Genomic DNA, 13240 nt, shown 5'->3' with positions numbered 1-13240 from the left:
AAGAAAAAAAAAAAACAGTTCTCAGGGCAGAAATGCTAAAAAACCCTTGGGCCACATTCCAGTTAGGGTCCTGGCCATATGCATGGAGCTCCCATTGAGTGTGGCTGGGTAGGAGATCAGCCAAGACCATTTCAAACAAGCTGAGTGTCAGGGATCATGAGGTTTACTCTAGAGGTGTCCAATTTACAGATAGAGATATTTACTATAGTGATTATGCTACATCATCCTTAAAAAACAGAAACTCATGGCCAGATCTCACTACTGAGAGAGAGATGCCTGCCAAAACATGTGCCTACTCTCAACAAACTATTTCCAGTAAAAAAAAAAAGAAAGAAAAGGACAGAATATGCATTAGTTCCAAGGGCCTCTATAACAAATTATCACAAATCAGATAGCTTAAGACAACAGAAATTTTATTCTCACACAGTTCTGAAGGCTAGAATTATGAGGTTGAGATGGATTTCTTCTGGAGGTTCTGAGGAAGAATTCTCCATGCCTGTCTCCTAGCTCCAGGTTTCCAGCAATCCTTGGTGTTCTTGCTTGGCCTGCATCTGCAGAACTTCAACCTCTGCCCTCACATGACATTACCCCTCATGTCTGTGTCTAAATTTTCCTCTTAAATGAATATGAGCTATTGGATTAGGGCCCATGCTAACCTAGTAGAAATTGATTTTACTTAATTGCATCTGCAAAGACCCTATTTCCAAATAAGATCACATTCACAGGTATCAGGGATTAGGACTTCAACATATCACTTTTTGAGGGGACACAATGTAACCCACAGGCATGAAAGATGAAAATGGCATGAAACCTTGTGTAAAAAAAAAGAAAAAAAAAGGAAAAAGAAAACAACTGAGCAAGGCATGCGGAGAAGTGGCTATCCAACCACTCTCTCCCCATTGGGTGATCCTTGCCCTCTATTCATCTTGACTCTCCTCTCTGAAGGAAAGCAATGCTTACCCTACCTCAGGAATGCACAAGAATAAAATAAAATCATGTTAACTATTTTCTATTGGGAAAGTGTTTCTACAAGTGCAAGGGATTATTATGAATTTATTCCAGATTGTGTTGACTTTTCCTTAACTTCATAACTACTTAATGAGTAGGTAATGGAATGAGAAACACAGCCTCTCACAGGGAAGAGAATTTAAATTACATGCCTCCCTTCATTTAGGGTTTGAGATAAAAGTACAATAGCAGTCTGCAGATAAGGAGAGTAGTATTGCAAATCCTTGTTCACTGGGCTTTTTTACTCACCCCAAGACAGGATGGTATTCAAGTGGAGCTAAAGAATAGCAAGCAATTTAAAAGCAAAGCAAGAGAGCTGATCTCATCTGGGACATCAGTAGACCTCTCCAATAGCATTGGCTCTCCTTCCCTCTCTGTGTGGTCCATAATATTATTGGATTCCATGACAATGTCCTGATAATTACTTTGAATTTGCTTTGTCTGATGACTTTTCTGGGTATGTGGACATTGACCACCCAACTTATAAAATTAGCTAAAGAAGACATTCTCCTGATTGACTGATGTAACATACTCCCATGTTTATTACATAAGACAGAACCACTGTGTGGCAAAAAAAAAACTAATAATAATTAAAAGATGAACAAGTAACATTAAAAGAGTGAGGGAATCCGATCCCATTGTCCCCCTTTTTAAGAGAACTAAAGCTCTATCGATGATGGGAAAACTTTTTCTCAGGCAACCAGATTAAGGCAATGGAACTTGGAAGTTAAAGATGGCCACTCCTAGAAATGCCAAAAAGCATCATTGGGATAACAGCCTGAGAACAATAGTTACATCCAAAGCATCATGTGATCCACTTGAGAACTACTGATGACGATAGTGTTAAATTCTGTTGACCCTGGATTATGCGGGTTTGCTGACCCAGGAGAAATCTCAGAGGGGCAAAAATCACACTAGCAAATAAAAAAAGAAGAGAGGAGAGAGGAGAGAGGAGAGAGGAGAGAGGAGAGAGGAGAGGAGAGGAGAGAGAGAGAGAGGAGAGAGAGAGAGAGAGAGAGAGAGAGAGAGAGAGAGAGAGAGAGAGAGAAGGAGGGAGAGAGAAGGAGGGAGAGAGAGAGAGAGAGAGAGAGAGAGAGAGAGAGAGAGAGAGAGAGAGAGAGAGGCAGAGACAGACAGACAGACAGACAGACAGACAGACAGACAGGCTGGCTCTTGGGAAGCATTTTTCAATCTGTCCTACAAACTGAACCCTCTGTTTCTCACTACTGGTCCTGTGTGCTTCCCAGAGGCTATCACACACTTTGGTAATATTCTGAGTCACACACCAGTTAATAAACAAAACTTTATTTTCTTTTGATACAAAAATTAAATAGCAAGGTTTTTTGTACAGTGATAAATTAGAAATTTACAGTACAGACATCATTGCAGACATACTTCTGTACATCCTTAAAAGCAGGGTCCATTTTCTTTGAGATTCAGCAATTCGTTCAGGGCATGTGTAACAGGAGTTTACCTGGTACCTCTATATTGAACATCTACAAGTCCCCCATGTTGGCCTCTAGGTTCCTGGGGCTATGGGGTGGCATGGGGACCCCAGAAAAGGCCACAGAGCAACTGGCTTAAAACATGCACAGAGCAAGTAGAGTCATACTTTATCTTTCACAAACTATACCTGGTACATAGTTCATTTTTCTTATGAAGAGCTCAAGGGACCTTTAACTGTAGACCTTCTAAAGCCTCACAACACCCCTGTGAGGTAGAAGAAATTCAGAACCACCTACATGCCTCACTGGGAGAGATCTAGAAAGCAGCTTCTCTCTCCCAAAGCCCACAGCTAAGTACAGGCCTGAGTCTATTCACAGAGTTTAGAAATGTTCACCACCTGGGAAAAACGATGGGCCCAACCCTCCCAGGAAGGAAGGAAGAGCAGGAAGGCTGCTCTTGCCTTCCTGGTCACAAGCCTTCTGGATGACAGTGGTCATGTACTGAATATTTCAGGAGATCACAGAGGTACAAAAGCTTTGAGAACATGGCTCATAAAGGACCCTTCAAAAGCACTCTACAAATTGCCTCCTAGGGAACTGTTGATGCAAGAAAGAGAAATAAGGTAAGTGAGAAGCAGAAATAGATGACTATGAAGGCAACTGGGCTTACCAGGGCTCTGTGGTTCCCTTCCCTCCTGGTACTGTCAAGGTGGCATTACTGCACATGTGAACGGCAAGAGGCAGAGAGCTCTATATAGGCTACAGTGAAATGGAACCCAGCATTTAAGGCTCTAGTATCTGATACTAGGTAGGAGAAAAATGTTCTTTTAGTAGTTTCCAAGATCTGTGACCTAGTCACAGAGGGAAATGATAACTCAGGTTCTTTTTCAGACATGATGCAAACCCAGACAGGGACTCTGAACTCAAATACAATCAAGGAACAAGGAGAACCGTCAAGAGTCCAGGGACTCATGATTGGCCAGAACAACTCTATACAATGTACTCTATCATGGTGACATTCAGGATGTAGCCTCAGTTGAAGGCTTTCCTTCCAAAGTCTGTGCTCTGAGCCCCCTGTCCTAACTGCTGTGATAGCCGCCTCACAAGAAGCCAAAGATTACACCACCCCGGTGAAATCCCATTAAGTCCAGCCTGTCACTCCAGGATGAGGATGTTGAGTTCATCTTTGTGTTCTCAGGTCCCAGCTTCTTTCTCAACTCAGAAAGCACTTACTTCCATGCCCAGGAGGCTAAAGGGGGCCTGAGAGTATAGAGCTGGGAGGGCTGAATAGAACTGCAATTCAGAATCGAACACTGAAGTTTCCCAGATCCTGAGTGTAAGGAATGCAGGTGGGGGGGTGACCTTGGAAAGGAAAGTCAGAGATCATGTTAGGAAAATGAAAAGAGTCACCTCTTCTCCAGTTTCAGGCCCTGAGCAAGCTGCCAGTTCAGGAGCAGTCTTGGACATCAGGAAATGGGTCTCCATAAAGGGAAAAGGATCTGGATCGAGTCAGTTCTACCTTTCCTGATATTCCTCTGCCCTGAAGTTTGGCCTTTACAAAGCAGGAGAAAAGATCTGCTAGAGAGAAGCTGGACAGAGGTGCCTTTGGCCTCATTTAATGAAATCACTGGAGGTCAAAGGACTTTTGTAGAAAGCTACAATCATACCTACTTATTCTAGATCTCAGAGAAAGAAAAACAAACCTTCCCTCTTGTAAGATGCTGTCTTTAAGTATTCTAACAAGTCACATGGGGTGCCCCAAGCCCTGACTGCCTGTCCCCAAAGCCATATTAGGCACAGAGCTTGCTTTCTTACAGGCTATTCTCAGTCTTCCTAAGGGATTTCTATTGAGATTGTCATAAAGCAGGATTGGTGCTTTCTGTCAAACACCCTGTAATTGATTTGGACGGAATCCTGGGAAAGATTGAGAGATGTGTAGAGAGACTCAAGAATAAGTTCTTGAAAAGAAGATAGTAAAACAGATGTGAACTCCAGAGGTCCCTGTTCCTTAACAAAAATAACAGCTAAGTCCAGGGGACCCAGGTGCCTCTCTGGACCCTCTATCCCTTAGAAGAGCAGAACTTATCACCCAGGACATCCCTAAGGCACCTAACACAGGGCTTTACACACAGCTGGAACTCAATAAGTTTGTTGACAATCGACTTTTTCTTTTTAAACAAATACCAATTTAAGAGGTGATAGTGTCACTTGAAGGTCGATGGTAACTGACTCCTCAGCCACAAAGTTCCTTCCTGAAACCGTAAACACTCCATTGTCTGGAACGTGAAAGGAAAGGCCTATAACTCTGTGGCATTACTAAGGCTACTAATCCACTCTGTACCTATGGTCACTTCTGATCAAATGTGTTCATGAAACAGTCAAACCCCTTCCCCCAAAAAACATCGTCAGCACTAGTGCCAGAACTCAGAAGTCAAGGTTTACCCAAAGGCTTTTTTATTGTTATGATTATTATATAATCATTGACAAATATTGCCCAGCCCTCTTCTAGGTTTCTGCCTATATCACACAATCACTGAAGCATTACAAAGAAAATTGCATTACACACCCCCATACTCTTAACAGCAGGGCCAGTCTCCTACCGCATGGTCCTCCTGCCCTTTGCTGGGCCAGAGTCTCTGCACAACTCCCAAGACACCAGGCGGAGAGTGAGTAAGGGCAGGCTCTGCCCCTGGGTGCGCGCTCCAGGGCCCTGGATAGCTATGGGAACTATCTGCAAGCAGCATAGGGAGTTAACATTTTCCTCTCATAGGCAATGCAGCCTCAGATGGCGTCAAACTGGTCATTTCAGGGACGAGTTCTCATGCTCCTAGAGCCCTACCCAGAGCCCAGCCAAGGTACTCAGATTGCACAAAGCAACAGGGGCCATCCAGGCCCACGTAGCTTCTATCTCAAAAGCCCTAAGACTTTCTCTTCCAAACACACCTTGCATGCATCTTGATGTCAGACAGCTCAATAACACACACAACAGAGAGGAAAGAAGGAAAATGTCAAACCACAGGCATAAAGCTCAAACCAAAACCAAAACCAAAAAAGACATGCTTATTTCCAGAATTTGATTACCTATTTGCAATTTTGAGTCTGTGGAAAAGTTTCTCCACAAAGAAGTGTAATGGGGAAATAAAAGAATTTTCCTCCTATTTTTTAAAGCACAAATTAATAAAGAATGAGTCATTGAAAAGAAGTTGCTGAAGCAAAGACAAGTATGAGTTACAAGGAGAGCAACCTGTGACATTGACAACAATTTGTCCCAAAGATCTGGTGATTAAAAGGCCTAAGGCAGCTTAAGAGAAAGGCCAATTACAATTTTAAAAGAAATACAACTTTTGATAGGCTGCTGGGGGGTGCCTCCTTGTGAGGAACGTAAAGCATAAGTTTTAAAAGCTTTGGATACCTCTGCAAAAGGCAATTAAGACCTGTGCTGTTAGAGTTTGCAGTTCATTTCATATGGTCTACACTTTATTCCCTGCTAACCAATCCAACCTCCTGGCTAGCATTCTAGAGATTCGTTAAGCACCATATAAATACTCCAGGCCACATTGCCTCCAATGAAATCTTATAAGGAACCTTTCCCAATTACTAGAGAACAATTATGCACCAACTAGTTGGATTAGCTGTCCTTAGTTCCCTTTGCAAAACTGAATAAGTCTCCATTGTGGCAAAGACCAGACTCTGATAACATTCTTATGCTAAGGGGGAAAAAGGCACTATCACTGTAAGAATGTGAACTGACCATAGTTTTAAAGTCAGTTGAGTATACTATGTCATGGTCCAAGAATGTGCTTTTAATTGTAATTGACACACACAAATTACACAGTTAATCTGTGTGAATGCAAAGTTGCCAAGAAATTTAACATTTCAACTCTTCCAGACTGGCGTCTGCACAGATGCAATCACACAAAGTAAAATATATTAAGTGCCCATCGCTCAGTGCAATAGGTCTCTGGGGTCACTAAGGTAAGTCAACTTACTGGTCAACTTAGTAATTTTATTTTCCTCTGAATTCAGTGATTGTCAGAAAGTGATTTGCCCTTCCTTTTCTCATTAGGCATGCTGCAATGCAAAAATTCCTATTAAAAATACATTTTTGAATCATTAGAATGAAAAAAAAAAAAAAACACAGCAGCAGCCTAGACCAAAGAAGCTGAAATTTAAGAGGAAGAAAGAAAGGAAAGTCCACTGAATACCTTGTGTGTGTTAGTACAGTACTTCTGTTTGTTCAAAGGATTCTGTTTTATGATAAAGGCACTGGAGGATTTTTGACACCACCTCTTGGGAGTGTGATCCACAAAGTTCTAAACAGAAGACAGTACGCCACAGATGTTTATGTTAGATCAGCCAAACTATAAAACTTGCGTAACGCTTCTCCGAACCCAGCATTTCCAGTGTTTATAGATCACTTTGCTATCTGAAAGACCTTGTTAGTATTCAAAATGTAAAAGGATTTTTTAAAAAATTAATCTTCCTCCCTGCAGGTTACTAACTCACACTCATATCCCACCCCAAGGGAAAAACAGCATCGCCCTGGACTTCCTGGAATCTAGGCAGGACCTCCTCGCTCCAAGCTGCGACCTGCTAAAGTGATCAACATTTTGATTTTTCACAGCTTTGAAAGCCTCTAACTGGCTTTTCTATTTTGGATCATTCCAAAGTCTGCAGCAAAATCATTGGTTTTTATGATGCTTGAGGTGGGGGTGAAGGGCAGTGGGTCAGTGGGGGGGGTCTCTTAAGTGTTGCTAGTTTGCTCAAACTGAGATTCGCCACATAACATGTTAGTAGCACTTCTGCAGAAGTGCTGGCATTCCCCCCTTCAAGATGAGGCAAGCGTGGAGGCTGGCTAGCCTCACACCACAGTTTCATTGCCCTTGCCAGGTTTCACCCAACCGTTCCCTCGCTTCTCTCTCTTTACCTTCCCAGAATTCACCAATCTGTTGGAACACTTCTGCCATGTGTGAAGGGTTTTGGCAGACCAAATCCACATGCCTGAAGTGATGCCCACCAGCAAAGACATAAAAATTTTCAACATTTCAACTGCCATGTTAGAGTCATCTGCGGAATACCGAAAGAGCGCCCAGTTAGAGATTTCATAGAAATAACAGGCGATCACACAGGTCGCAGGAACCGTGTACAGGACTGAGAAGACTCCGATCTTCACCATCAGCCTCTCTAACTTGTCTGTTTTTGTCCCATCCTTTTGAAGATTGGACCGAATTTTGAATAAGGCCACCAAACCTGCAGCAATGAACAAAGTTCCAATCACCAAATAAGTGAAGAGAGGGGCCACCACAAAGCCCGTGAGGGCGTCGAGGTTTTGGTTCCCGACATAGCACAGGCCAGTCAGCTCATCTGCATCCACCAGTCTCATAATCAAGATGACAATGGTCTTCACGGCTGGGATGGCCCAGGCTGCAATGTGGAAATAGGAACTGTGCATTTCGATGGCTTCGTGACCCCATTTGAGTCCGGCTGCCAAAAACCAAGTGAGTGTCAGAATAACCCACCAAATGGAGCTGGCCATTCCAAAAAAGTACATCAGCAAGAAAATTATTGCACATCCTGTGTTCTTAAGTCCTTCTTGGATGAGAACGGGTTCTGCTGCCTCTTCAAAATCGCAGGATATCCTTTCCCGGCCCACAGTCAGCCTGACAATATAAGCAATGCTATAAATATTATAGCACATACTGAGAAATATGATGGGGCGCTCAGGGTAAGAAAACCTGGAAGAATCGATCAGGAAGGTCAGCACGGTGAAGGCAGTGGAAATGAAGCACAGGCTGGCCCACACCGCCATCCAGGTGTCGGTGAACTCCTTGGCGGAGCGGCTGTATAAGCCGGCATCATAGCCACACTTGAGAACGCAGTTCAGGCTTCTTTTCACCCAGATGTACTGATCGGAATTGGTTCCCACAGAGTGACACTCTTCCCCAGGCTGGATGGGGGTTTTGTGAGGTAAAGGGACCTCTTCGTCACCTGGCCCTTCCATGCACATGTGGTTGTGGTCATTCTGTGGTGGGAATTTGCTGCAGTTGAGGCTCTCCGGCCAGGCAAATCCAAATTCCTTCAGGACGGGTTCACAGCGCCTCTTGACTGAGAGACACATGCCGCCGCATGGGCCGATGGGGATGTTGATCTTCTCTGTGCACATTGGCACATAAACCGAACAAAGGAAGAACTGGAAAAGTAATGAAATGAACAAAGAAAACAATGACTTGGAAGTATGACCAAATGCCTGCACAAAGCCAAGTGAATGCTTCCAGGCAATGTACATATCTACTTTTAAACCAGCCTGTTGGGATTCTGTCTGTTTACTCTGGCCTCAAACAAGGGTGCCTAATAATCCATCACTTTTGCACACTTTGCTTCATTTGGCCCTAGTAATCCTTTCCAGAGGAACATAAATAAATAAATACATTAATAAGGGTCTGAATAATTACATAATCCTTTTACACATAACGTTTAAGAAAACAAACCTTTAATAATTGATTTTCTACCTCCCTCCCCTGTAGCCACTCTTTGAAAGAAGCTGAAGAATCTAAGCAAATGACACCGTCATTTAAGTAATGGGGTGATTTATTTTTATCCCCACTTTTTATCACTTAAAAGTGAATACATGCATATAGAAAAATATTATTTAAAATATCCCCCTTTTCCCTACTTTAGCATTTTTTAAAATCAATCTCATATTGACAGTGAAAATACACCAATTGAGACAGTGTTAAACCGAAGGATGAGATATAGATTGAGGTCTCTGGTCACCAGAGGTTTGTTTGGCTAAGATTTCCTCAATGAATAATAATGAAACACAATAGGAAAATGTAAATGTTAATTCCCTGAAACTGCAATACCAGCAGGGGAGAGTCCAGTTGCTGTCCTCAATTCCTCCAGCATTGATAAACAGTCTCCTTGGCTCCTTACAGATGTTGTCTATGCAGTCTAGAGTTACAAGTAACTATTTTCCAGCATGTAAAGGGATCCAGTCCTGTCCTTCAAAGCAGCTTGGCTACTTCCCCAGGATACATGTAATTAAAAATATATATCCCCACAAAAGCTGTTTCACCAGCAAAATTGCCACTGATGTCAGGATATGTGCGGGATATGTGCGGCTTCCAGACTGAGAGCTAGAGGAACATTTCTTAAGCTTTTATAACCTAGTCTAAAGTTCTGAAACTTCCAGAGGGATATTTCACCAGCAACAGGTCTAATCCCAACCATCTTTCCAAAACCACAATTCAACTTTTAAAATGACCTACGTAAAAAATATGCAGCTAGTAAGTAAGCTGTATATGTCTGTTTCTTATCTCTGAAGTTGCAGCCAGAAGCATAGATTTCTGAAGCTTTTAGCCTGGACAAATAACCTCTATTTTTTTTCCCCCCAACTGCTCTCTTTTCTAAATTTCTAAAAAATACCTCAGCCTCACCAACAAAAACAAAACCAATGTTAAGTTTCTTAATTTTCCTTTCAGTTTTTCCCTCCATCAAATTGGTTGTTTTTGCAAGATTATAACATGCTGTATATGCAAATGACTTACTATTGTAGGACAATTTCTGTATCACTGCACATTATATAAGCTTTAAAATTTTTAATAACTGCACAAACACAACTTCCCAATATACAAACATATACAAAAATATATCCTCTCTCTCCAAGCATTCAACCTTATTTCAATCCTGAGGATAAGAACTCAAGCCAATCCAACTACTTCTTCCTGAATGACCTCTAAAACCATACGGGACAAAGTGAGGAAGGGCCATTCCTCAGAAAACGGGACAATGGTGTTTGATTTAATAACCCACTCCGAAAATTATGGGAAGAAAAGAGGTTAGTGAGGAATGGAGAAGGGAGGAGAGGTTCCTTGTCTCCTTATCTCTCCTTCCAAGTCTTGCTGCAGCTGGCTGCTCTGTCGGGGACTCGCCCACCGAGCAGCGGCTGGAATCTTTGGCAAAGATAACCCTCAGCTCCATTGGGGTTAGGGGCTTGGCCAGACATGGGTGGGCAGGGGAGAAAAACGGAAGGGCGGGGTGTAAGAGTAGATTCTTTCGCGGGCCAGATGACTTACACAACGTTCTGGCTTCCAGTCCCTTAGAAAGGACAGAAAAGTGTGTTGGGGTGGGGGGGGGGCAGTGGAAATCACTTTTTCAGGAGAGTTGTACCCTTCCCGTTAGGAAGAGGACAGGGGGCTCAACTCAGCATGGGCTCCACGGAGGGAGCTTGGGTTGTCCTTGCCCAAGGGGTCCCGCCGGGGATGGGGGTTGGGGTCGCCCACCTGCAGCTGGCTGGAGCAGCCGTACTGGATGAGCGGCGTGAAAGTTGTCAGCTGCAGCTCGGCGTCTGTCTGTAGCTCGTGCCCCACCAGGTTGGGCATCTTGGTCACGTTGTAGCCGAGGTTCTGGCACATGGGGATACGGATGGGGTCGCAGCGCCGCTCCTCCTCGTCCCCGAAGCCCCGCGCTGGTCCCAGAAGCAACAGCAGCTGCAACAGCAGCCCCAGACTGAGCCCGGCGCCTCCGGGCGCCCCCGGCACGCTCGGCCCCGCGCCCCGCCAGGCCATGGCCAGAGCCCGGGGCAGCGGCGGCGGCGAGGGTTGCTCCGGCAGACACCCCCAGTTTGCACGGGGGCGCCGGCTGCCCAGCTCCGAGGCAGAGTGTGATAAAGCGCCAAGGGCGGCGAGAGGGCAGCGGCCGCCTCTCCAGCAGCTGCGCTCCACTGCGTGGGATATCAGACGCCCGGGGCCACAGCCGAGAGGCAGACTGCTAGGGTCATGGCTGCAGGCTGCGAGCCCACAACCCGGCGCCGCCCGGCGAGTCTGCTCGGCGTCCGGGCGAAGCCCGCCAGCACTCCGCGCCGCGCCGCTCTCGCAGTCCTAGCTCTCCGCGGAGCTGGAGGTTCGCTGGGCGGCGGCGGGGCGGGACGGACAGCGCTCCCGACCAATGGGCGCGCGCCGCCGGCCGGGGGCGGGCGGGGGGCGGGGTGCTCTCGCGCTGGCTGGGCCGGTCGCGCCTGGCCCCGCCCCCGGCCCCGCCCCCGGCCCCAGCTCGCGCTCCTCCCCCGGGAGCGGGCGCGCCGGGCCAGGCAGCTACAGAGCCGCGGCGCTCCCCCGGAGCCCACCTGTTCCCTCTTCTCCCAGGTGAAAAGTGCTCCCCCATCAATGCCGCCGTCCGCTTCCTTCTTCCAGCTGTCATCGCGACCCCCGGCCACCTCTCCATCCAGCAGAGAAACGTACACAAAGAACACCGGGTTTGGATTTACACAGTTGTGGCTCAGGCTCCAGGCTGTGTGACCTGGAGCCAGTTGCCCAACCTCTCTGGTTCCTCATCCGTAAAGCGGTTTGGGCGGATAGAGATGGAGCTTAAACCGCTCCGCACGGTGCCTGGTACTGCGGGGGCTCGGGGCGTGTTCTCCGGCCTTGCGGCCGAGCCCGGCCCTCTCCCCGCCCGGCGGGCGGCGCGGGGGAGGCGGAGCAGCCGGCGGGCCGGCCAGCGCTCTGGTTTCCTCGCCGAACGAAATGAAATTCCACAGGGGGATTCGAAAGGAAATGAGGCCGGGACGCTCCGTGCTTCTCGGCCCGCCGCCCTTCCTGTCTCGGGGACACGGCTTCTAAATAAGGTTGGGAGGGCGAGAGGGCGGAGGGCAGAGGACTGTGGCCGCGGAGGGCTGGCCAGCCCAGGGCTGCCCCCTCCCCAGCCTCCCGGGCCCCTCTGCAGCCCGCGCCGCTATCTTCCTTATTCTGCTCCTGTGGCGGGTTCTGAGACTTTTTCAATCTGGGGTCCCATCCAACTTTCCTCTCTGGCGTTCCCAGCCCCAGGGACTTTGCGCTGGTTCACCCTCTCTCTGCTTTACAGATGGCCAGTGAGACTCCCAGCAGGTGGATTCCTAACCGGTCACCCGTTGCCTGACTGTGGTCAGCGACTGTGCCTCTCCAAGCCTCAGACCGGCCATCTGGCCAAGGGAAGTTCACATCTACCTCGCACACTTGTTCCAGGAGTTAAATGAGATAGCGCCTGTGTCTCATTTAGAGAGGAGTCTGGCACGTAGTCAATGGTAGAGTGAATTCAGAAGAACTTGCCCCCCCCACCTCTCGTCTGGGTCAACTAGGGGAGGTCAGTTATAGGACAACCTCTTGCTTTTCAGACTGATGTTAAAGGCACTTCTGGTAACCCAGGTCTCATCTGGTAAAGCAATTTCTACCCCTCTTCCTGAGATCTTATTGTCCAACATTTGCCAATGTTTCTGGGGCTGTTTGCATCTTCTTGTTTCAGTGAATTCTCTTGGCACATCACAGAGGCTAAGTGTATATTGGAAGAATGTACCATTCTTGTGGTGCTCATATTTTCTTTCTTATTTTTAATTTCCTTCCTTCCTTTCCCTTTCTTTCTTTTTAGTGTGTGTGTGTGTGTGTGTGTGTGTGTGTGTGTGTGTGTGTGTGTGTGTTTTACTGGGGATGGAACCCAGGGGCATTCTACCTCTAGCTACACCCCCAGCCCTATATATTTTTTTTGAAACTGGGTTTCACTGAGTTGCAAAGGGCCTGACTAATCAGCTGAGGCTGTCCGAGAACTGCAATCCTCCTGTCTCAGCCTCCCAAATGCTGGGATTACATGCATGTGCCACCACACCTGGCATTTTAGTTTTCTTATATTGGCAACTCCACTTAGCTGAGGGTGATAATAGAATAAACTGTTTTTTGGTATTTGGCTCTGTGCTTGGACTTGTTGAGCATACAGAAGCTGCTGGTCTCCAGTTATTGACATAACCTCCTGTGAAGGAGGCT

The 13240-nt window shown here is 46.4% G+C and overlaps 1 protein-coding gene across 1 annotated transcript; it reads right to left on the bottom strand.

The window, feature by feature from the left end:
* Positions 1-7314: 7314 nt before the first annotated feature.
* On the bottom strand, positions 7315-11020 carry FZD4 (frizzled class receptor 4; the record flags this gene model as incomplete). The annotated part of the gene is made up of 2 exons (XM_080698583.1): positions 7315-8643; positions 10736-11020. The coding sequence occupies 2 exons, from the start codon at positions 11018-11020 to the stop codon at positions 7315-7317; spliced, it is 1614 nt and encodes a 537-aa protein (XP_080554709.1).
* Positions 11021-13240: the final 2220 nt, after the last annotated feature.

This window comes from Muscardinus avellanarius (assembly GCF_963383645.1).
Source record: "Muscardinus avellanarius genome assembly, chromosome: 1".
Lineage (NCBI taxonomy): Eukaryota > Metazoa > Chordata > Mammalia > Rodentia > Gliridae > Muscardinus > Muscardinus avellanarius.
Note: the sequence above shows the minus strand (reverse complement) of the source record. Positions and strands in the feature narration are given on the sequence as shown.